The sequence below is a fragment of the Hakea prostrata genome, chromosome 10 (genome assembly GCF_041222555.1).
Source record: "Hakea prostrata isolate BN-2017 chromosome 10, UWA_Hpros_2, whole genome shotgun sequence".
In the NCBI taxonomy this organism is placed as follows: domain Eukaryota; kingdom Viridiplantae; phylum Streptophyta; class Magnoliopsida; order Proteales; family Proteaceae; genus Hakea; species Hakea prostrata.
In genome coordinates this window covers 10,481,045-10,502,729 of record NC_142609.1, presented here as the reverse complement: position 1 = coordinate 10,502,729, position 21,685 = coordinate 10,481,045, and the positions used below count along the sequence as shown (strand labels likewise).

General features: G+C 36.0%; 1 protein-coding gene across 1 annotated transcript; it reads left to right on the top strand.

Moving 5' to 3' along the window:
• The first annotated feature begins 1,327 nt into the window (after positions 1 to 1,327).
• LOC149001858 (transcription initiation factor IIB) lies at positions 1,328 to 16,623 on the top strand. The gene is made up of 7 exons (XM_089136512.1): positions 1,328 to 1,800; positions 4,823 to 4,847; positions 6,633 to 6,762; positions 6,854 to 6,984; positions 7,129 to 7,217; positions 15,626 to 15,702; positions 15,801 to 16,623. The coding sequence occupies exons 1-7, from the start codon at positions 1,451 to 1,453 to the stop codon at positions 15,932 to 15,934; spliced, it is 936 nt and encodes a 311-aa protein (XP_088992638.1). The 5' UTR covers positions 1,328 to 1,450; the 3' UTR covers positions 15,935 to 16,623.
• Positions 16,624 to 21,685: the final 5,062 nt, after the last annotated feature.

Here is a 21,685-nt window from a genome sequence, read left to right as displayed (position 1 = left end):
TGAACACTTGAACAAGACTGCGAGATCTCTGCCAACCTGCTTACTAAAATCTTATCAAAATCAATGGAAGTGTGAGCGATGTTAAGACACTTTGGCTCTTTGTGTGAGCTGACTTGAACCCAAATGCAGTGAGGCCAAAAACACCTATACATTGGGAAGAGGTGTTTGTAGGGCATGTTGATCATCCACATGAACTCTGAATGCCCCAAGTAGTATGGAAGGGTAAAATATATTAGCCCTATCATCTACTGAGTTCATCACTGAAGCACATCTTCCCAGTTTATTTTAGATTGAAATTTTGTCATTGTTGATGATTTTCCAACAGATTGTTAATTTTTCAAGTATCAAGGAGATTCAGCTCTTCTCTACCTCCTTTATGAGGAGCTAGTGATGTGGAAGCATGATATGAAGGGATTCATAATTTGAATTTTAAATAATTTAAATAAAAGTAAGGGATTTTGTATAATTTTATAATTTATTTTTACAACACATTTAATTTTAGATAATTTGTAATTGTAAATGTGAGTGCTATGTAATTTATGAGTCAATAATAGACAGTACTAGTTGCACCCCAAATAAAATGAGTGCGGTATAATTTGTTTAGGGCTTGTAAAAGCGTTAAATATTTATGCATTCATAAAAATCAGGTCGACCAAATAGTTTTCAAGATAAATTCACAGATTTCATTTCAGAGATTTAGGTTAATCAAATAGTTAATTTTATGAATTATGACTCCATAGATCTAATAAGTGGAGTTTTCTTCCTCATTTAAAGAGTGTTAAAAAGAATCGGATCGGAATCTCCACGAATCTAGCGTTCGAAGGGGTTTGTATGAGTCGAACCATTCTAGCATTAAGGGGTTGTATAGCAACCATTCTGTGCCAAAATTCTCACTTCAGCACATAATCCATTTTTTATACTTATATGCTAAAGAGGACAAATTTGGCACATAATCTATTGTGAGATCTTGTATGGTTGGACACATATGGACACGTTTCTCTGGCCTATCTTGGCATAGAATCTTGTATGGTATACAACAAAGTCAGAGTGCAAAATAGGCACGTTTTTTTTTTTTTAAAATAAAAAATAAAAGAAATATCACCAAAGACTCCATCTATTTATAGAATAATAATTTTTATTATTTGTCAAAAACAAAATTAGCAACATGAATCCTGATGGGATCGGATAGGACAGACTATGCGCGGTTCGAACCCGTGATCCGGTCGCAACCTACCACTGAGTAATTAGGAAATACCAACTGTATCCTTCTTCAGCCCTGCTAAATTGCTAAAATGCTATTTATATCTTTTCAGGGGACTAACGTTTTGTTTTGTTCGAAGACTTCGATTTCGAACCAAACTAGTTTCGCTATTCCTCTCCTTGCAGAGTTCTGCGAACATCGAATCCAACACCTGAAGCTAACTTGCAGAAGCTCTTCGATCTATCGATCATGGACGTTTACTGCTCTGATTGCAAGAAGAACACAGAGGTGGTGTTCGACCATTCCGCCGGTGATACCGTTTGTTCAGAATGTGGTCTTGTTCTTGAAGCCCATTCCATCGATGAGACCTCCGAGTGGAGAACTTTTGCTAACGAATCTGGAGATAATGATCCTGTTCGTGTTGGTGGTCCTTCTAACCCTCTCCTAACCGATGGTGGCCTTTCCACCGTCATATCCAAACCTAACGGCGCTTCCGGTGACTTCCTCTCTTCTTCTCTCGGCCGTTGGCAGAATCGAGGTTCGAATCCTGATAGGTCGCTTATCCTCGCTTTCAAAACCATCGCCACTATGTCCGACAGGTGTGCTGCTTTACAACCTCATCTTCGTCTAGTTCTAACCCAATCGAATTCGTGAATTTTCCACTTTTTGTGATTATTTATCTAAAAAGTTAGTGAAAATTTATACTTGCGAGTCAAGGAACTGGATCCATCTATTCACTAAAGATGGTGCAATTAGTTTATGAAACTTTGAGATATGTAAATATGTTGCGTGTTGAACACTTCATACTTTCCGTTCAGAGGGGTCCAATTCAATTAGCGAACTTAATGAACCTATTAAAATCTTAAATATTTCACTGCATCGAATGATCCTTGCTTCGTGAAAGAGATTAGTTTCCCTGACATTGTATAAGTTTTAAGTATGATCTAATGTATAGCAGGGCATGTAATTATCATTGGATGTCCTTGTAGCCAGTTTGAAACTACCTCGATTTCTCTGGAGGGTTTATCCACATTAAGTTGAGATCATCCTGAATGGCTGATCTTTGCTTCCTTCTTTCTACTTTTATCCACTTCTGTTTCTCATTTTGCTGTTACTTTCCTCATTTCATTTGTCCATATCGTCTTTCATCTAATTCCCATCAGTGTGATATTCTCTGGTATAATAGCCTCAATTGAATGAGGATTCAATAACCAAGATCTGTAATAGAACCAGTTCTATGGGATTATAAAATAAGGGTTTGGGGTAATTTGGTAGTGGCGTATGTGATGCCTTTACGCAGTGATCTTAGATGAGAGGCTTAGGATTTAAATTGAAATAGGAATACTGTTTGATGGAAGGGTGTAGTAACGGAAGATGACTCCTAATAAGTTGAATACTGTTTGATGGGGCCTAGAAAGTCCCTTCCCCAGACCCCACAGTGTGAGCTTCGGCACTGGGTACGCCCTTTTTTTTTTTTACTGTTTGATGGAAGGGTGTAGTAATGGAGGATGACTCCTAATGGGTTGATAATTAGTAGAGAGCAATCAAAACGAAAGGCTTATGGAGTTTCTTGAGATGGGATGGGTATAAGGTGATATCTTTGCAATGGGAAAGGAGTTTTAAACTTAGGAATGGGGTGGGACTTGGATCGAGAGTATAGAAGATGTTGTCTAAGTTTGGTTGGTTTTGGATCGCCAGTTTAGGAGAGAGCTCCATTTTGGGATCTCAAGGTCATGAAATTTCAAGAGCTTGCTGGTTTGTAGGGTTTGAAGATTGGAATTGAGTGGGGTCGGATCGAAGGTCAAGGGGGTGGAGTAGGTGCTGTGTATGAAGTTTGATTGGCTTCTTATGGTGGAATTTAGAGATATTGGACATTGGGTTTAGAGTGGACCTCTGTTGGGTGGCTTAGGGCTCAAGAGAAGGAGAGAAGGGGGAAAGGTGGGGATGTGGAAGAGGCAAAGAGCTAGTCCTCAAGCTGAGTTGCTGTTGTCCTCACTGGCGAGTGTGGGATAGGAGAAAGCATAGGTTGAATCCAAAGTCATGGCTCAGATCTTGGACTTAAACCACCAGGAACCTAAACACCAAGGATCCCAAGCCTCCTGGACTCTAAATGCCAAGCTACCAATTCAATCTTAGAGCCAGATCAGACAAAATCTCAAACAGCAACAGCAATAGCTGATAACAAATTTAGCAAAACAAGAATAAAAGCTCTGTTCATCCCATCTTCTTTTTAATCTTTTTCTCTAGGCATGGTGTGTTATTGATTGCCGATAAACCTTGCAATGGTATCTGTTGTTGGTTTAGGACTTGAAAACCTGCAGGACATAGAAAACAAAACTTGGACACTTGAACTTAAGTAGGACCTTTAAATCATGAAGGACTTTAGAAGCTAATAAACTGATATAAATCATAAAAATAATAGCTAACTTGACTAAAAGATGTAAAAATAAACCAAGGACACTTGAACTTAAGTAGGACCCCCAAATCATGGAGACCTTTAAAAGGCAATAAATTGTTAACAAATAGCTAATGGCTAACTTGATAAAAAAAATAACTAAGTAGCTAACTTGATTAAAAGACATAAAATAACTAAGTATGGGGAATTCTGTACTCAAATGTACCCATGTTTTAGGTCCATTAAGTTGGCTGATTTCAAGGGAAACCCAAGTTGAAGGTCCATTCCATATGTATATCAACCCTAGGTTTTTTTCCTAATAATGCCCTCCTTGGTGCTGGATCTGCATCAAATCCTCTCCTATTCAGTCCTTTTAGCTGTATTTTCCCAGTCTTCAAATCTTTAATACAAAAGCAGTAGTGTCAAACTCAAATACAAAGTTTCTAATCTTTTGAAAACCATAGAAGAATTCTTTGTAGTGTAGGTACATGTAAAAATGTTAAGGAAAATAACAAACTAAGACTTAATATTGAGTTGATTGCCAACTTTACGGATAACTTGGTTAGAGTCGAATCATTATGATATATCTGGAAGAATAATATAGATACGATTTGTCACATCAATATCTGAATACCGGATTATCAGCAAGACGAAGAACTTTAAGGAAGAAACCACATCTTTTGCTGCATAGGCTAGTTAAAAACAATGATGACAGCTCAAAGCCAAATGGTAGTATTTTTCCACAAATTTTATTGCAAACAATGGTTGATCGTTTTGAAAGTTAGGCGCACCACCACCTTGACCGCAGCCACTCTTATTAGGCTTATAAGAAAGAGTAGATATTACCTGGGAATTTAGATGAACCAGAATTAGGTTACTAGTTAGTGCAATTTCATCGACCTGCATGATTTGGTCCACCTTACCTCTTCCACTTGTAGTAGTAAAGGCAGCTCAATTTTAGTGTTCTTACGCTTTGTATGCTCAAGATGCTTCTCTTTTGACAAGAAGATCGAAAAGATGGGAAAATATGTTATATGAAGTGCACATGATGCTATAGCTAGATGTAGAAGTCGAATCATGAAATTTATCTTGATATTTTTTTCTTTCTCAAGGTCATGTCAAAATATGTTTGGATGGAATTATTTTGATCTTATTAAGTTATATTTTCATCAAATGAAGTTAACAGTAAATATAACTGGTGTTAATATTCAATTTTTTTGTTTCAGGCTGGGCCTTGTGGCAACAATTAAGGTAAACTAGAATTTTTACTGTCTTCATAATTATTTCATGTAAGGGTATTTTTAGGGTATTAGTATTCATACTGAGTAATTAGTTTCACATGCTTTTGAAGTTCTTTGAATATTGTGGTTTGTCTGGGATAAGGGAGAGGAAATTGTCTGCAACATAATTACCCAAATTGCTTATGTAATATGTACAATGTACATGAAACTATCTATCATGTGAAAATCCAATAATTGATTATCACATGGCCAGCACACATGTTATCATCAATGTCAAAGAATTTCCTTGTGACCACTAAGTTGCACCGCCAAGGTGAAATTAATTTTTGGGGAATGAATATTTCCAATTGAATTTTGGGCTGTTTCCTCCTGATCTGTCCTAATAACCTGTTAGGACTTAATGATAAATTTATTAAATAGCCCATATCACATAATCAAAGTGCCCCAGATTTAAAGAACAATAGGGAGAAACAGAGAAAATCAATAATTGAAGGACCAGCCTGTCAATGAGGCTGACAACTGGTCAAAGGCTGGCTGGAACTTGGTGTACTTGGAACTCGTATATGATACGAAACTGATGCTTAGATGGTGAAAAATGAAGGCAGTCATATTTGATTGTGTTGCCCTGGAAATATTCAATTCAACTTTCTTTCGCTTGGCCCTAAATCACATGAAACCTGAAACTTAGGACAGGGTTCACAGTTCTTCGCTGTCTAGAATCCATTCCACTATAATCCTAGAGACTTGTGGAATTTGGGTTTAATTTTTGAAACTTGACCTGGCTACCGAAGGGAACTAAGATTTTTTTGCAGGTCTGTGGCTTTCAACAGAGATGATGCAAGAGTCAAAAAGTAAAAAACCAGGGTTCAGGTTGCCCTGGGCTGAAAAAGTAGTACATTTTTTTAGTTACAGTACTTAAAAAAAATTACGTGTTTATAGGTGCTGACTTTTATTGGATTGATTTACATCAGTCTACACATTTGTATTCTATGGGAGCAGTAATTACATGTTTATAGTTGCCGACGGTATTCTAAAACAAAAAATGGAGTCTGCATTTGATACTATCCGGAAGTCTATGATATATCTGTAACTTCTGAACCAAATCCAAAATGTGAACATGATTTTTCTTGGCCTGGGTTGTATAGCCTGTTTTAAATCATTCCAGTCATGAGATAAATCATTCCAGTCATGAGAAGGCTACTGCTTTAGCCATAATCCTGCTACATCAAGTTTATAGTCCAGCCACTAGGGCTGAGAGGTATGGTCCTGATTTTAGTACAACTAAGAGAACTGCAACTTCAATCAAGTGGCTATTAGTCCATTAAATATAAGCTTAAAAGTCAAAGGAAGTTTATAACCACGCTGATTGGTTAACAGACCTCATCAGGCGTCTTCAGTTGAATCTTGAGTTGTTGGCCATGCAGGTGGATTTAGCACTAAAGCGAAGTTTCAGATTTGAGTAGAGAAAAGCAGAGGAAAAGAAAGTGAGAGAGAGAGTGCAACCCTATATTCAATATGAATTTGTTTTTCTTTTTTCAGCCAGCAGAACATGTGGATGAGATGTATTCTCTTCCCATGATAATGGCTATCAATTCTCTGCAGATGTATCTCTGCAGTGAAATGGAAATATCTTGTATTTGCTGTAGATTTTATATCTTTAGTTTTTTTAAAGAAAAAATCATAAAATTTTTGAAAGTTGAGCATGACTATTAATAGTTTTGATATGGTTTTGTGGCTGTTTAATGTGGAGTATTCTTGTGTCTTCTGGTGATGGTTTTATAATTGTGATTTGAAGGACCGGGCTAACGAGATATACAAGAAGGTAGAAGATCAAAAGTCTATTAGAGGAAGAAATCAGGATGCAATTTTGGCTGCTTGCCTGTATATTGCTTGTCGCCAAGAGGACAAACCTCGCACTGTAAAGGGTACAGCTTAAGCTACCTTAATACCTGGATGCTTCCTGATTTATCTTTCTCAATGTGTATGAGCTTCCCTGAACCTGTGGATTTCAACTAGAAATTTGCTCTGTTGCCAATGGTGCCACAAAGAAGGAAATTGGCCGGGCAAAAGAATACATTGTGAAACTACTGGAGGTAGAGATGGGTCAATCGATGGAGATGGGAACTATCCATGCGGGAGATTTTCTGGTGAGTTAGCTACTTATGGAACCTTAGTGGTTTCTTAGTATCAGATGCACTATATCTGTGCATGAATTGTTTTCTAGTTATCATGATGTTGCATTTTCCATGATTAATCCACCACTGTTAATGTTACTGTCAACCTATTGGCAGAGACGTTTTTGTTCTCACCTGGGCATGACTAATCAAGCAGTTAAAGCTGCCCAAGAAGCTGTTCAGAAGTCTGAAGAGCTGGATATCAGGTATTTATAATTTACCCTTGTTCTAGAAACGAGTGTTGTTATTTTTATGGAGCTCTGTATTTGATTTTTAATCATGACTGTCTTTACTGCTTTACTTCTCTGTCATTAGACAGTCTTGAAACCTGGAGAACTTTGTATTGTTAGTTTATTAACTCTTATACTGGAAATTTTACAAATAAAATTTTCAAAGTTGGTTTGTGTAGATTTATCATTTTTATCGACGTGTGGAAATTTTATTCTAATGGGGTCGGCCACACGGATTCATACAACAAAGTAGGTAAACTAGGGGAAAAGGAGATGGGAAATGAAAACTGGGAAGTGACAAATGAAAAATGGAAAATAAAAGGGGAAAAGAAAGACATAAGACAGTTAAGGTTCCGTCCAACTAGTCAGATCATAGGTAAGTGGGGCCCGTACTCCTTCATTTGTACTTTCCCTCCAAAAGGCTCTATTTTACGTCATACTAAATACAAAGCTTATACTATGTGTATCCTTATGCCCTTTCCTATGGTCATTTGACTCATTTTGGGCTGACCCTAGCTGTCTTGGCTTCACCAATCAGGTTTATGTTTCTCCTCCTTACTGGGGCCATCTCTAGACTTTTACTGAATGTGACCGTATCACATTAAACAACTCTCTTAAGGCTTGTTGTTATTCAGGGGATCTCCTTAGCCCAGTCTAGTATGCTTATTTCTTGCTTTTTTCATCTTAGTTATTAAGCTTTAAAGGAATACATTAGTTACACAACAATCTTGATGAGCATCTCTGCTTCATCTATCTCACTTAAATTTCAGTAGAAATATCATTCTTTGTGTCACTTTCTTTATTTATGATTGCCTCAAATGTCTGAATCAGTCACTTTGCGGTAGTTCTCAACTCCCAATCCGCACCATGATAGTGTCCATTATCATTAGACTAAAAGTTACATTTCTTCATCTTCATTCACTAATCTTAAAGCCACTGGCTTCCAAGGTTGATCTCCAAATCTCTTTTACGTATTCATGGTGGGACCAGTCCATTTTTGACAAGTAAATGGACCATCCATTTCCTTTTAGATGTGTGACATATGTCCCAACATCACATCAAAAGGTTGAGGTCCATTTACAAGTCACATCATTTTTTTTAATAAATTTAATCACAACTCTTTGAGGTGACTTATAAATGGATTTCAATCATTTGATAAGATGTTGGGACACATATCATACATCTACAAGGAAATGGATGGTCAGAAATGGACTGGATAAATTTCCCTCATGGTGGGTGGAGTCTTGTCAAATAGGCACCATTTGTTTGCAAAGGTGGGGTGGGAAAAGTAAACATGTGGGACCCATATGTAATGGTGTAGGGGAATAGGAAAGGAAATGATTTTGTGGAAAAGTTTGAAAGGTGGGCCCCACTTTGTTGTTTTCTACACTTTTTCACAAAATTTTATCAAATTAAGGAAGCTTGTCTACCAACTTTCCCACCCTAGTGAACCAAACAACCCACACTATGCGATTTTATGGAAAAGTTTACTTTTTCAAACTTTTCCCACCCCACTTCAGACTTAGCAAACAAACGGTGCCATACTGAAGTTGTCTCGGTTAATTCTACGCTAACTACCTCCATTATGATCTTATCACTTCCTAAAATATATAATTTGTTAATAGATTAGAGCTATTCATGGGAGATGGTGTGTGCATTGTATTATAGAGGGTGAGCCTTGGCACAAAGGTGAGGTTGCTATAATATTTAAGGATATTCCACATAAAGTGGTCTATATTTGATTGTGTCATACTCTTGTTGGGTTTCCTGAATTGGTCTAATATGGGAGACTCACAACTATTATAAATTCTAGTATAGGTTGGCTAGTGTGGGCAAATAGGGATTATTAGATCTTAATGGGAGACTTGTTTATTTGCCTATATAAGATGATGCTAGGTCCCTCCTTTTACTTAAACCAATGGCATATAATTCTTTACACATAAAGAGAGTTCAGAAAGTTGTCGTTCCATTGAGCTAGTGCTAAAGGGGAGCTTAAAGGAGAAGATACTGCGTCAATAGAGATGTCTCAATGGGGATCTTTAATTGAAAAAGATTAAAGAATGAGAGATTTTGCTAGGTTCCTAGTCGTCTTCAATGGATCCTAAGAAGGTACGCTCTTGTACTTGTTTTGGGACTATTTAGGGTGTTTTTAACAATCTATGAGATCCTGATTAGATTTTATCCACATGTGGTGTAGGAGCTAGTATAGAATTGATTAAGGACCCATACAAAGGTTGTCTGACGAGTTTTTGGGCTCCAAAATCAAACTTGCGTTGTTTCAATTTTTCTTCCTTGGGTTTTAGCAAAAACCATATATATATATATATATATATATATATATATATATATTTGCTATAACCATTTTTTATAGGAAGAGTTTTGAAAATCCAAAACCATGGGTTTATAGGTCTTGAAAGGACGAAAACTTCGATACATGGTGAGCAGCGTGGGCCACTGTTGGTTGGCAGGTCTATTTCCTGACATTCTGTTTAAGTATTAATTAATAATTAGATAAAGGAATAATGGGGTGGCTAGTTGACCAGTCAAGCCCAAGTTGACTCCATGACCCAATTAACCAACTTGATGGATCAACTTGGAGACCTAGTTGAGTCAACTTGAGTTGACCAATGCAGTTTAGTTTTGGTTGGATATTTTGGTTCAGGTTTGGTCCTTTTTATTAAAATTGGTTTAAATGCTTTAATTAATTAGTTTTAATATGTTACCTCGGTCGTTCTGTCATGACCAAAATGCTATACACTTATTACTTTAGTTTAATATTTGGCCAAGCCATAAAGAATTTTGAGGTGTGCTTTTAGCATTTTATGTTTTGACCCTTCAAGACACAATGAAACTATTTTCAAGGCCTACTTCCACTTCCATATAGGTGAACTCATAATATCCCTTGTTTATGGTTTTGGTACTTTTACTGTTGGGTGGCTTTTTGGCATAATTCTTGTATTTTGGATAATGGTTTCATATTGTGAGTATGTTTCATATCATTATTGTGTAATTATGATGAGTATAATATGCATATTTTATAAAGTTTGGTTGCCTTTTGCTAATCCCAAGCCTCTTTCAAATAATGTATTAGCATGTATTATGATTTGATGGGCAATCCAACCCCTCGCCTTTCAACTTAAAATTAAAACTAATATGGTTTTGTGGATAACATAAAAAAATGTCTTTATATAAGAGATTTCATTAATTTGATTGGGGGTGACTGCCTAAGTGGCACTCATGGTTAGGTTTGTGGAATATCAATCACATATGTATTATATTAATGAGATATCTCTTAGTGCTAATGTACTTTTTTATGCCCGAAGGTGGTAGCTATTGGCATTAAGAGGTGACATATACAACATATGGTTGGAAGTTAATTGATCCAAAAGTTTATACACCCAAAGGTGGTAAATTTTCGAAGGTTGGATCGTTTGTCACCACTAATATGTTAGGGAGTATAACAATTGTATGTCATGAATTTTGCTAAATGTGTTTGCATGATGTGATCCGTGCACTCTTTAGGAATATACTTATAAGGTTTTAAGTTACATATTACCCACATTGTGCTAATAAAGTATGTATTGTTTGCTTTCAAGCACATTTTTTGTCAACAATAATATGGTTAATATTGAGATTCTTGCGGGGTTAAATTTTATGAAATGGAAGGAGTCTGTATTGCTTGCCATGGAAATAGAAAATGTCCACACATCCTTAATTACTAAGAAATTAGCGGATGTAACTAAGAATAGTACAGAAGATGAAAACCTTGTTCACGCTTCTTAGGAGAAGACTAAACGTAGCTAGTTACTGTTTATGAAGAGGTCTATCAAGGAACTCTTGAAGAGTGGTTTACCCACTGAATGCACTTCTAAAGAGTTATTTGATGTAGCAACACAGAGGTATTGTCTCATCTAATGCTAAAATGGGTACACTTTTGCAGGGTCTCTTTAACATGAGGTATGGTGGTTTTGAAGGAGTCAGGGATTATGTCATTAGGATGATTGATTTTCAAACCAAACTCAAGGTCCTTAGCGCTTCTCTTCTTGACCCTTGTATTGCCATCAATGCCCTTGACACCTTTTCGCTTGAGTTTTGCATTATAAACATCAATTACAATTCTCAAGATGAAACTTGGTTTAGAATGACTTGATCCCTAGGGTTATAGCTGAAGAAGAGGAACTAAAGAATTGCGATGAGGGTAAACCACGCCTATCAGGGTAAAAAGTTAAAAACCATACTTCTTAAGATGCTTAGGGTAAAGACGAAGAGACATATCAAACTAACAACTTAGGAAGCTTCTTAAAGAATTGCGATGAACATTGCTTTCTCTGAAAGGGTCACATAAAGATTGACTAGGTACAAGGCGTGGTTAGACATACATAAGAATAAATGTATTGATTCTTTGGATATTGTTTGTGAATCTAATTTTTCTCTAGTCCCATATAGTTTTTGGTGACTAGATAGTGGTGCAATTAATTATGTTACTTCCATAATACAAAGGTTTATAAAGAAGAGGAAGACAAAGAATCAATCAATATCTTTATTCTCACATTTGGCTAACCAAGCCTTATGCTTGGTACAATCAGCATTAATGTAACCCTTCTTCTTATGAGTCTGGATCCTCTACCCAAATGGAGGGGAAATTTTTAATCCACATAGTTGGTTCTTGACGCATGTCCAATCTCAATGCAAGATCCTCCTTTTAAGTAAATTAGCAAATGATGATTGATGGTGTTAAATTCTTTAGCTAATTTATTTAAAAAAGAGGATCTTGCTTTGAGATTGAACGCGTGTCAAGAATCCAATCATTTGGGTTGGAAAATTTTCTCTCCATGTGGGTGGAGGATCTCTTCTTATAGAAAAAGTAACGGTCATCTCCCTTCTTTAAAGAAGCTTTCTTGTTTCCCATATTGTTAATCTAACCAGATTTTTTGTCTTTACCTTGAGCATCCTTATGAGTATGGTTCTTAAACTTCTTGCCCTCATGGTTGGTTTTAAATGCAAACAATGCTACATGGGCTTTTTTCTTCTTCTTTTTTCTTTTTTTCTTTCTTTAGCTAGAATTCTAAAGATTAAGCCTTTTACGAATTAGGTTTCGTTTTCGAAATTGTAATTGATCTTTATAATCCTAAATTCAGGTGGAAAGATGTTAAGGGCATGATGGACAATACTAGGATTTGAAAATCAACCATCTTAAGACAAAGACCATAACTCCTTTAGAACTATCATATGCATGCTAAAGAGTACCGATAGAAATGTACTTGTTTCAACATTAGATGAGACCCTATACTCTGTGCCATTGCATCCAACAACTCCTTAGCAATGCACTCAATGGGTAAACCACCCTTTAAGTTTTCCTTGATAGACCTCTTTATGGATAATAAACAAATATTGTTACTTTTCTCCCAAGCCATATGAACCAACTTTTCATCTCCTATATTTTAAGTCAAATATGCTGATTCTTAGTAATCAAGAATGTGTGGACATCTGTCATTTCCTTAGCAACAACTAATACATCCTCTTCCATACCTTAAAATATTGAACCTGTAAGGATCTCAATAGTAACCATATTATTGTTCACTGAAAAGCAGATAATATATACTTCATTAGCACAATGTGAGTAATATGTAATTTAAACATTGTAAAATAAATTCTTAGAAAGTGCACAGGTATTATCATGCAAACACTTTTGGGCAGAACTCATGACGTACAATTATGATTCTTTTTGACATATTAGTAGTCATGTGAACGCTCTAACCTTCGAAATACCAGTATTGGGTATATAAATTTCTTGGATTAGTTAATTCCCCATCGCATGTTGTATACGTCACCCTCTCAATGACAATACATAAGGACCACTTTTGGGTGTATAGGAGACATCCCATTACGTATTTGATTGATATTTCACAAACGTGACAATGAATGCCAATTTGGTAGTTACCCACAATTAAATTTATGAAATTCTTTCATATAGGGATATGTTTTAGGTTATCCACAAAACAATATTAGTTGTAAATCTAAATTGAATGGCAAGGGGCTAGATTTTTATTAAGTCACAATACATGCTAATATATCATTTAGAAAATGTTTGGGTTTATCAAAAGATAATCAAACTTTATAAAGTATGCATATTGTACACATCATAATTCCATAATAATCATATGAAACATGCTCACAATATAAAACCATAAGCCATGCCAAAAAGCCGCCTAACAACGAAAATTGTAAAGCAATAAACATGTTATATTATATGTTCATCTAGATAAAAGTGGAATTAGTTCTTGAAAATGGTTTCAAGCGTCTAGCATAAAGCCTTAAGAGCACGCCTTAAAATTCCTTATGTTTTAGCCAAAAATTAAAAAAATAGTAATTGTATAGCATTTTGGTTTGTTATAACTTGGGTGACTTATTTGTTAAATATCACCAAAATTATTTAATATAACCATTGAAAAATGTTTTAACAAAATAAACCACGTCTAAATTGGACTATCCAACTTGAACCAGACTGGTCCAGGTTCCTTGCTCAGGTCTAACTCATTGACTGGTCACCTTCCACCTCATTATTCCTTTATATTATGTATGTAGGTTCAACAGAGTGGCCCACTCTTTTTGAGACCTATACAACCATGGTTTCATATTCTCAAAAGTCTTTCTGGGAAAAAGTTATTGCCAAAAAGCTGTACAGTTTTGCGTGAAAACTGGGGAAGAAATAGCCTAAGATTCATGGGTTCAGTTTTGGAGCCCTAAAAATTGTCACACAACCTCTGTATGGGTCCTTAATTCTATGCTAGGGGTCATAATACATGTAAGATAAAATCCTAAGATCATGGGTTCAGTTTTGGAGCCCTAAAAATTGTCACACAACCTCTGTATGGGTCCTTAGTTCTATGCTAGGTGTCATAATACATGTAAGATAAAATCTGACGAGGATCGCATAAATCGACCAAAAACACCTTAAATAGTGACAGAACAAATACAAATAGTTTTTCTTCTTTAGGGTTGGAAACTGATGTAGCATATTGGGTTGAGGACCGATGAATCAAGGATCCTTGATGTATAGCAGGAAAAGTAGGGTTTGCAAAACCCTGCACTTAGATGATTATAGGCTGTTTAGGGTTTGTAGGAGGGCTGTACTAGGTTCGTCTAGGATTTATGGGCTGTGGTTTTGAAATACAAATCTGAACCTTGCTGTTTCTGGTTTCAAATTCAAATGCTAGAGGTTCTAGAGATTTGGAAATTTAGGGTTTCAATTTCTAGGGTTTTGCAGAAGGTAAATGGGGCTGAGGCTAGAGTGCTAGAGGGGATTGTGATTCTAAAAGGGGGGGAATTCAGTAGAGGGAATAGGGAGTTTTGAATTTTAGGTTTTGGGGAAGAAGAGGGGCTGAATGGGTAGGGCTGAAGTTTGAAGGGGGGGGGGGGGGTTAACGGGGTGCAATGGAGGTCGAAAAATGGGGGAAGGTTAGGGATGATTGCTTACCAAACTGGAAGGCTGGGGATGAAGAATTGCAGGAGATTTCCTGCATTTGAAAACCCTAGAAACCCTAATTTATCCTTGATCTCTACTGTAACTCTCTGTTCAACAATTTTATTCATCAAACTGATTTGGTTACAAGCATTACTCTATGTATTTATAGCCTTTATTGAAAGACTCCTACTAGAAACTGTAAGGACTTATATTTTAAATGGAACATAGACTGACAAAAATAATGAACCAAAGACAGAATTGGACTCTAAATAAAATTCTGACTGCAACTAGATCTAGTGGGGTTCAACTTGGACTGCCGTAAATGATGAAAATTTCCCTACTGTCGAATCATGCAGCTTGACAGTGCTGTGGGCTGCTGGACTGGTCTTGCATCAGGAGCACAGCTGAATCTTTTATTCTTTAGTTTCCTACTTGCAAAGATCTTTATCGACCCTAGGATCTCCTTTAAGCACCCCTTTTAGCACTAGCTTAATGGAACAACCCTCTCTCTAAACTTTCTCCTTAGGTGCAGAGAATGATATGATTGATTAGGGTTAAATGAGGGACTTGGCATCTCCTTGTATAGGCAACTCATTAGGTCTCCCATTAAGATCTAATGGTCCCTATTTGTCCACACTAGTCAACCCATATTAGAATTACACTAGCTGTTAAAGTTCTCATATCAGACGAATTTAAGAAACCCAATAAGAATAGGGTACAATCAAATATAGTCCTCTTTTTTTCTCTTGTTTAAATTTCTGTTCTGCTTTGCCAATAAGTAGGATGTATCCACAGACTCATTCAATTCGGTAACGTACTTTGGTCTTCCTGTCTCTTCTTGTTGGAGTAATGTATATGCTTCACTTGTTTTGATGCCTTATTGAGTTGTTGTGGACTGATTTTCTTCTTATGATTGTAGGAGGAGCCCCATCTCAGTAGCAGCAGCAGTTATTTACATGATTACTCAACTCTCAGATGATAAGAAGCTTCTGAGAGGTTCAAATTAAGACCACCTTTATATTTTCACGGTACCGTACATACATGGAAATACTTGATTACGTAATAAATTCATGTCATTGGGGTACTTTGTGCAGATATATCACTTGCAACTGGAGTAGCAGAGGGCACCATCCGGAATTCCTATAAAGATCTCTATCCATTTGCTTCGAGGTTGATACCAAACTGGTATGCGAAGGAGGAGGACCTTAGGAACCTCTGCAGCCCTTAACTAGCCCAAGGATAATTTCACCTATAGTAATAAAATATTATATTGATAGTAATACAAAACCTTATCATGTGTTTGGACTATTCAAGTAGCTGGATTTATAAGTTAAAATGACCCCAAATTTTTTGTTAGTGTTCTTTCTATTCAGCTTGTAGTGGTGATAAACATTCTTGGACGCGCCTAGTTTTCGACGGCATTGTATCTGTCTCACATCTTTTGGTTTGGTTGAAATAATGTTTAGATCAATGCTGAACACTTGACATCAATGTGGCTTCTTCAATGATCATCTCTTTTAGTTTCATTCTCATTTCCATTGGCTTTCCTGGGGATCTCGCTTAATCCTATAAAATGCCTATACTTCGATAAGTTCTACGGATTGAAGGGTGATAAGTTCTACATATTTTTTATCTCGACCATTGAAATTCAACAGTCGAGATTCAATTTTGATCGAGATTTCGGATCTAACGGTTTGAAATCTTGGCTTAAATGCACATGACCCAAGCAAAATTATGAGAAGAGGACAAAAGTCAGAGTAATTCTTTCCATTGAGGTAGGAGGAAGGCATAGCCTAGTACTTTGGTGACATGCATAAACGTCAATTGCCATATTTGACAATGCTGAGATAATAATTCCTCTTGAAAATGACAAAATATTAGGGTTTGCTTACACCTATAAACAAGGTTTATAATATTGGTATTACTGTATCATATTGACTATTGTATCGAACTAGTCAATGTATTTAAGTAGAATTCAATAAAGAGATGTATCATTATCTATATCGGCTAGGATCATATCGTTTCATGGATTACTTTAAAGTTTAAACCTTGCCTATAAGTACTATTGTCCAAGATTGATTATATCCAACCAAAATGCCTTGGTGGAGTACTTGGTCAAGGAGATGGTCTTTGTATTGTTACTCTCAAATGATTTAAGCGGTCTACAACAACAAAATGCCCCGAAGAATGCCAAAAGAACCTCACGAATTTCTCTAAGTGACATTTGAGGGGTAAAAAAAATCATCAAAACTATCAAAGAGATCTGCCAATGTTGCCGCGCACAGGATTCTCATTCCATATTTCCTAGATCTTGAAACTTTTCGATGCATTGCAATACACCTTGAATATGGATAGAGGAAGGAGAGACTTACCCAATTGAAAAAACCAAACATATGGAGTAAAAAGCAAAAGATGACATTGTGGAGATGACACGCTTGTATGCCTCATTCCAAAGGACAACTTGAAAATGGTGGTGGATTTTAGGTGGTGGTGAAAATGGATCGTACCAAAGGACAACTTGAAAATGGTGGAGGATTTTAGGTGGTGGTGAAAATGGATCGTACTCGAATCAAATAATGGCGCGCAATACCATATATATATGTCTTATCATATCTAGATGGATTTAGATAATATCCTATTAGTTTTAGGACGGATTCAACCTTATTCAATGATATTTGGATAATTATTTTTTTAAATGGGTAAAATACAAATTGAATACATGTTTTTGACTACCTGTTGACGTCTTTACCATTTTATTTATGAGGGTTAGGTTTGAAATTTAAGAAACTTGCAATTTTGTATTTATTTTAATAGAAATAGAAAAAGATTTACATATTTCAAGTAAAAATTTATAAACATAAAAAAATAAATCCAAAAAAATACTTATAAATTTTATTGGATGGATAATAATCGATCGGAAATGAGTATCACAATATCCACATCCTATTAGTATTTGGATGGATTCGGCTCTTAGAGGGATATGAATGCAAATTCAAAAGTGGATTTCAGTTATTCATTTACACAACTAATTGTATGCCCAAAAACCTAGTCCGAGTAGCAACTATAGTGGTAACAAAAGTGAGAGCAAAGAGACTTAAACCATTTTTTTCCTACATTGATACTACATTCACAATCAATCTTTGTAAAAGGAAAAATAATTTCATACAATGTCTTCAAAGCTCATGAGACGTTTCACTATCTCAAGAAGAGGACAAAGGGCAAGAAATCAGTTGTGGCTTTGAAGCAAGACGTGAAGCAGATATATGATAGAGTGGAGTAGAGGTTTATGTCAACCATGCATTCTCTCCAAGTTAGGCTTGGAGACAAATTCATGGACCTAATCTCTTCAGTGACATACACTTTCATCAACAATGGAGGGGAAAGATTTTCATCAACTCTCCTTGGAATTATTTGTATTGTGTTTTTTTTTGCTTGGTCAAATCTTATTGCACTCAAGGAGGAAAAGTGTTTGGTCAAGGAGATCAGCATTTAAGGAAGAACAACAATCACTCACCTCATGTCTACCAATGATTGCATACTATTCTCCAAGGTAAGACTTAGTAGCATATACTCATTGAAAGAGTGCATTGAGTGTCGTTGTAAGGTTTTCGAACGAGAGATAAATAGGAGGAAATGAAGATGTGCTTCAGCTCAAATGTTTTGCCAATGATAAAAGTTGGTTTCCAAAGATATTCAAGGTGTCTTTATAGGGATGGCAAATCTAGGCCTACTAACGAAGTTTGGTGTTGCAAATGTGGACTTGTTTTACACTCTTAGTGACAATATGAAGAATATATTCAAATGTTGGTCTAAGAAGCTCCTTAATCATATGGGTAGCAAAATTATGCTCAAGTCGGTACCACTTCCTTCATCAAATTATACTGCATCTCACTTTAAGATTCCAAAGACCATTCACAAAAAAATGAAGGCAAATGCAACAACTTTCTTTCGGGGAAGGAATGAACAAAAAACCATATACATTGGATGTCATGGAAGATTTGTTGGATCCATCAGGATCTATATTGTTCCTATAATAGTTAAAGCATGAGTTATGAATATAATCACGGAAGCGTAGATGAATAAATACCTCTAGTGTTCTTGTTGTAGATCTGCCTTCTTTAATCCTTTGGATCTTCCAAGGCTTTCATTATTTGGAATCCTTCGTTTGAGAGTTTGTGGAAACAATATTAAACCCCAATATTATGAGTGACGGCTAAGGGGACCCAATAAGCTATTTATAATATAAAACCCTAACTTTTAACTACTCCCACAATAGTAAATGTTAGTAATACCCCTAAATGAATGTGAGCCGAGATAAATGATCAGTGTTAATTAAGCCCACAAACCCAATAATCTCCCACTTGGGCTACACTAACATGAGTACATTTATTTAAATATTTGGCCATAACTCCCATAATCCTTCATTACTCATAAAATCGGATTCAACCAATAATAAATAAATTACAACAATAACATCAGTCCATGCATGTACCAATCTTCATAATTCCTCATAATTACAGTCCAAACCTTGCTTTGGATCGCTATGGACCCACCCAAAAGAGAGCTCTTATTTGTCTTGCTCTCCTTTTTCACTTCATTTAAAGATGGCCATATTACACTAAAAGATTTTGAATACTCGCGATGAGTATATACAAATTTATAGACAGAGAAATTGCATAACTTGAATGAGGAGTGTACTTATTAAGAAACCTTGGATCGATGGAATATTAATTAAAAGACGATGAACTTGCACAGTTATTGGGTTCAGACTAGAACCCAGAAGATGAACTTGCACAGTTATTGCGTTCAGACCAGAACCGAGAGAGAGAAAGAGAAACCTAGAGTGTGGTTATTCCTACTCCATTGAGAGAATGGATTTGTAACCACCCTTTAGTGTTATTAGAATTTGAAGTTACTCAGTTATACATGCCATATAATGTTGGATCCACAATGGCAGGATTTAAGATCTCATCATTCTAAACCATAAAATTTCACAAAAGATCAAAGAAACATAATAATAATAAAAAAAACTTTTATGGATTAACAATTCATGCATATTATTACAACCCTCCAGTTGGATCCTAATAATAAATCAAATCAACAGATATTATAGGGTTTTAATTAAACCCTGGATCCTCGGATCCTCCCATTGGATCCAATCTAAAATAAAACCAACAAAATACCTAGATAATCAAACGATAGAAATTAAGAATTCATAATCATAATTTATTATAGAAAATGGCTCTGATACCAATTGTTGGATCCACTAGGATCCATATTGTTCCTATAATAATTAAAGAATGAGTTATGAATATAATCACGGAAGCGAAAATGAATAAACACCTCTAGTGTTCTTGTCGTAGATCCGCCTTCTTTAATCCCTTGAATCTTCCGAAGCCTTTCACTATTGAGAATCATTTGTTTGAGAGTTTGTAGAAACAATCTCAAACCCAAATATTACGAGTGATGGCTACGGGGATCCAAGAAGCTATTTATAATATAAAACTCTAACCTTTAACCACTCCCAAAATAGTAAATGTTAGTAATACCCTTGAATGAATGTGGGCCCGATAAATTACCAGGTGTTAGTTAAGCCCACAAACCCAACAAGATTTTCAAAACTGAAAGATCATGGAGCCCTGGATTTAGAGATCCACTTTTATACAATTGAGCTCTACTTTATAAAGTCGCTTAGAGGATGCTAAGTGAGCCAAATTTGGAATAAGCACATTCTATGAAGATTATTTATTTCCCATCAACATCATTTGTGAAGGCAAAAAAAGGTAACTATCCCTCTTAGGCATGGAGAAGCATTATGGAAGGGAGAGAGGTGCTCAAAAAAGGGATAATTTGGGATATTAGCAAGGATATGTTATTTGGGATATTGACAAGGATAACCAAATAAGTATTTGGGAAGATCAATGGTGCCGAATATATAACGCTTCATAATCACATCAAAGAAGGCATTGGGTGTGAACTAGAGGTGGTAGAGGATCTCATTCACAATGATACAAGAATTTGGAAAGTGAAATTCATAGATAAGTGGTTCTCTAAGAGGAGGCTAAAACAATTCTTTTAATCCATCTCTCTTTATTTCCACAAAAGAATCGATTGACATGAAGAAAGAGCAAAGTGAACATCTTCTTAGTAAAATCAGCATACCAACTTCAAGAGAAAAAACTTTTGAGGGAAGAAATGAGGGCGTCATCATCTTCAAGGTCTCATACATAGGATGGGATGGAGCTAGATCAATGGAGAACAATATGGAAGTGCTCTACCTTGCCTAAGATTAACAAATTGTTTTAGGGAGATCTTGCAATGACAACCTAGCATCGACGGTTGGGTTGAATTCTAGAGGTTATTAAGATGGACTCTATTTTTGGAGAGTGTGGAGAAGTAAAGGAATATATATCCATTGTGGTACTTCATTGTCAAATTGCAAGACTAGTATGGTTCAATGCTCTTTGTCATTTTAAAGTGCAATTAATTAAGCATATCTATGGCTTCTAGGGTAAGAGGGTTGTAGAAACTACAAAAAAATGGGATTAAAGAAGCCAAGGGGTCCCCAAGCCTCATTTCTTTTATAGCATGGAATCTATGGAGGGCCTAGAATGATAGTGTCAAAGGGAAGAGGATTTGGACAACGGAGGAAGTGATACAAAAGGCATCTAAAGCTCATGGGAATATTGGATCTATGGAAGAAAATATCTCAAAGTTGAGACATCCCCACCAACAAAACAATAGTTGAATTGCCATGCTTGGCAGCCCCCAAATCCACCATGTGTCAAATTGAATGTTGATGCATCACAGTTGGAAAAGGAAAAAAAAAAACAAGAATCAAAGTGATTATAAGGGAAAAAAAATCCTCTACTGTGCACAGTAGTGTGGCGCCACAAATCGACACGTGGCTTATTCCTATTAAATGGTTCAGATTAGAAGGAGGAATTTAAGTGAAATTGACCCACATTCTGACCCATTT

Excerpts from the sequence above, each read along its gene's own strand:
- LOC149001858 (XM_089136512.1), top strand. The coding sequence starts at position 1,451 with ATGGACGTTTACTGCTCTGATTGCAAGAAGAACACAGAGGTGGTGTTC. Across the intron at positions 7,218-15,625 it reads TCTGAAGAGCTGGATATCAG|GAGGAGCCCCATCTCAGTAG; the intron begins GTATTTATAATT and ends TTATGATTGTAG. Across the intron at positions 15,703-15,800 it reads TGATAAGAAGCTTCTGAGAG|ATATATCACTTGCAACTGGA; the intron begins GTTCAAATTAAG and ends TACTTTGTGCAG.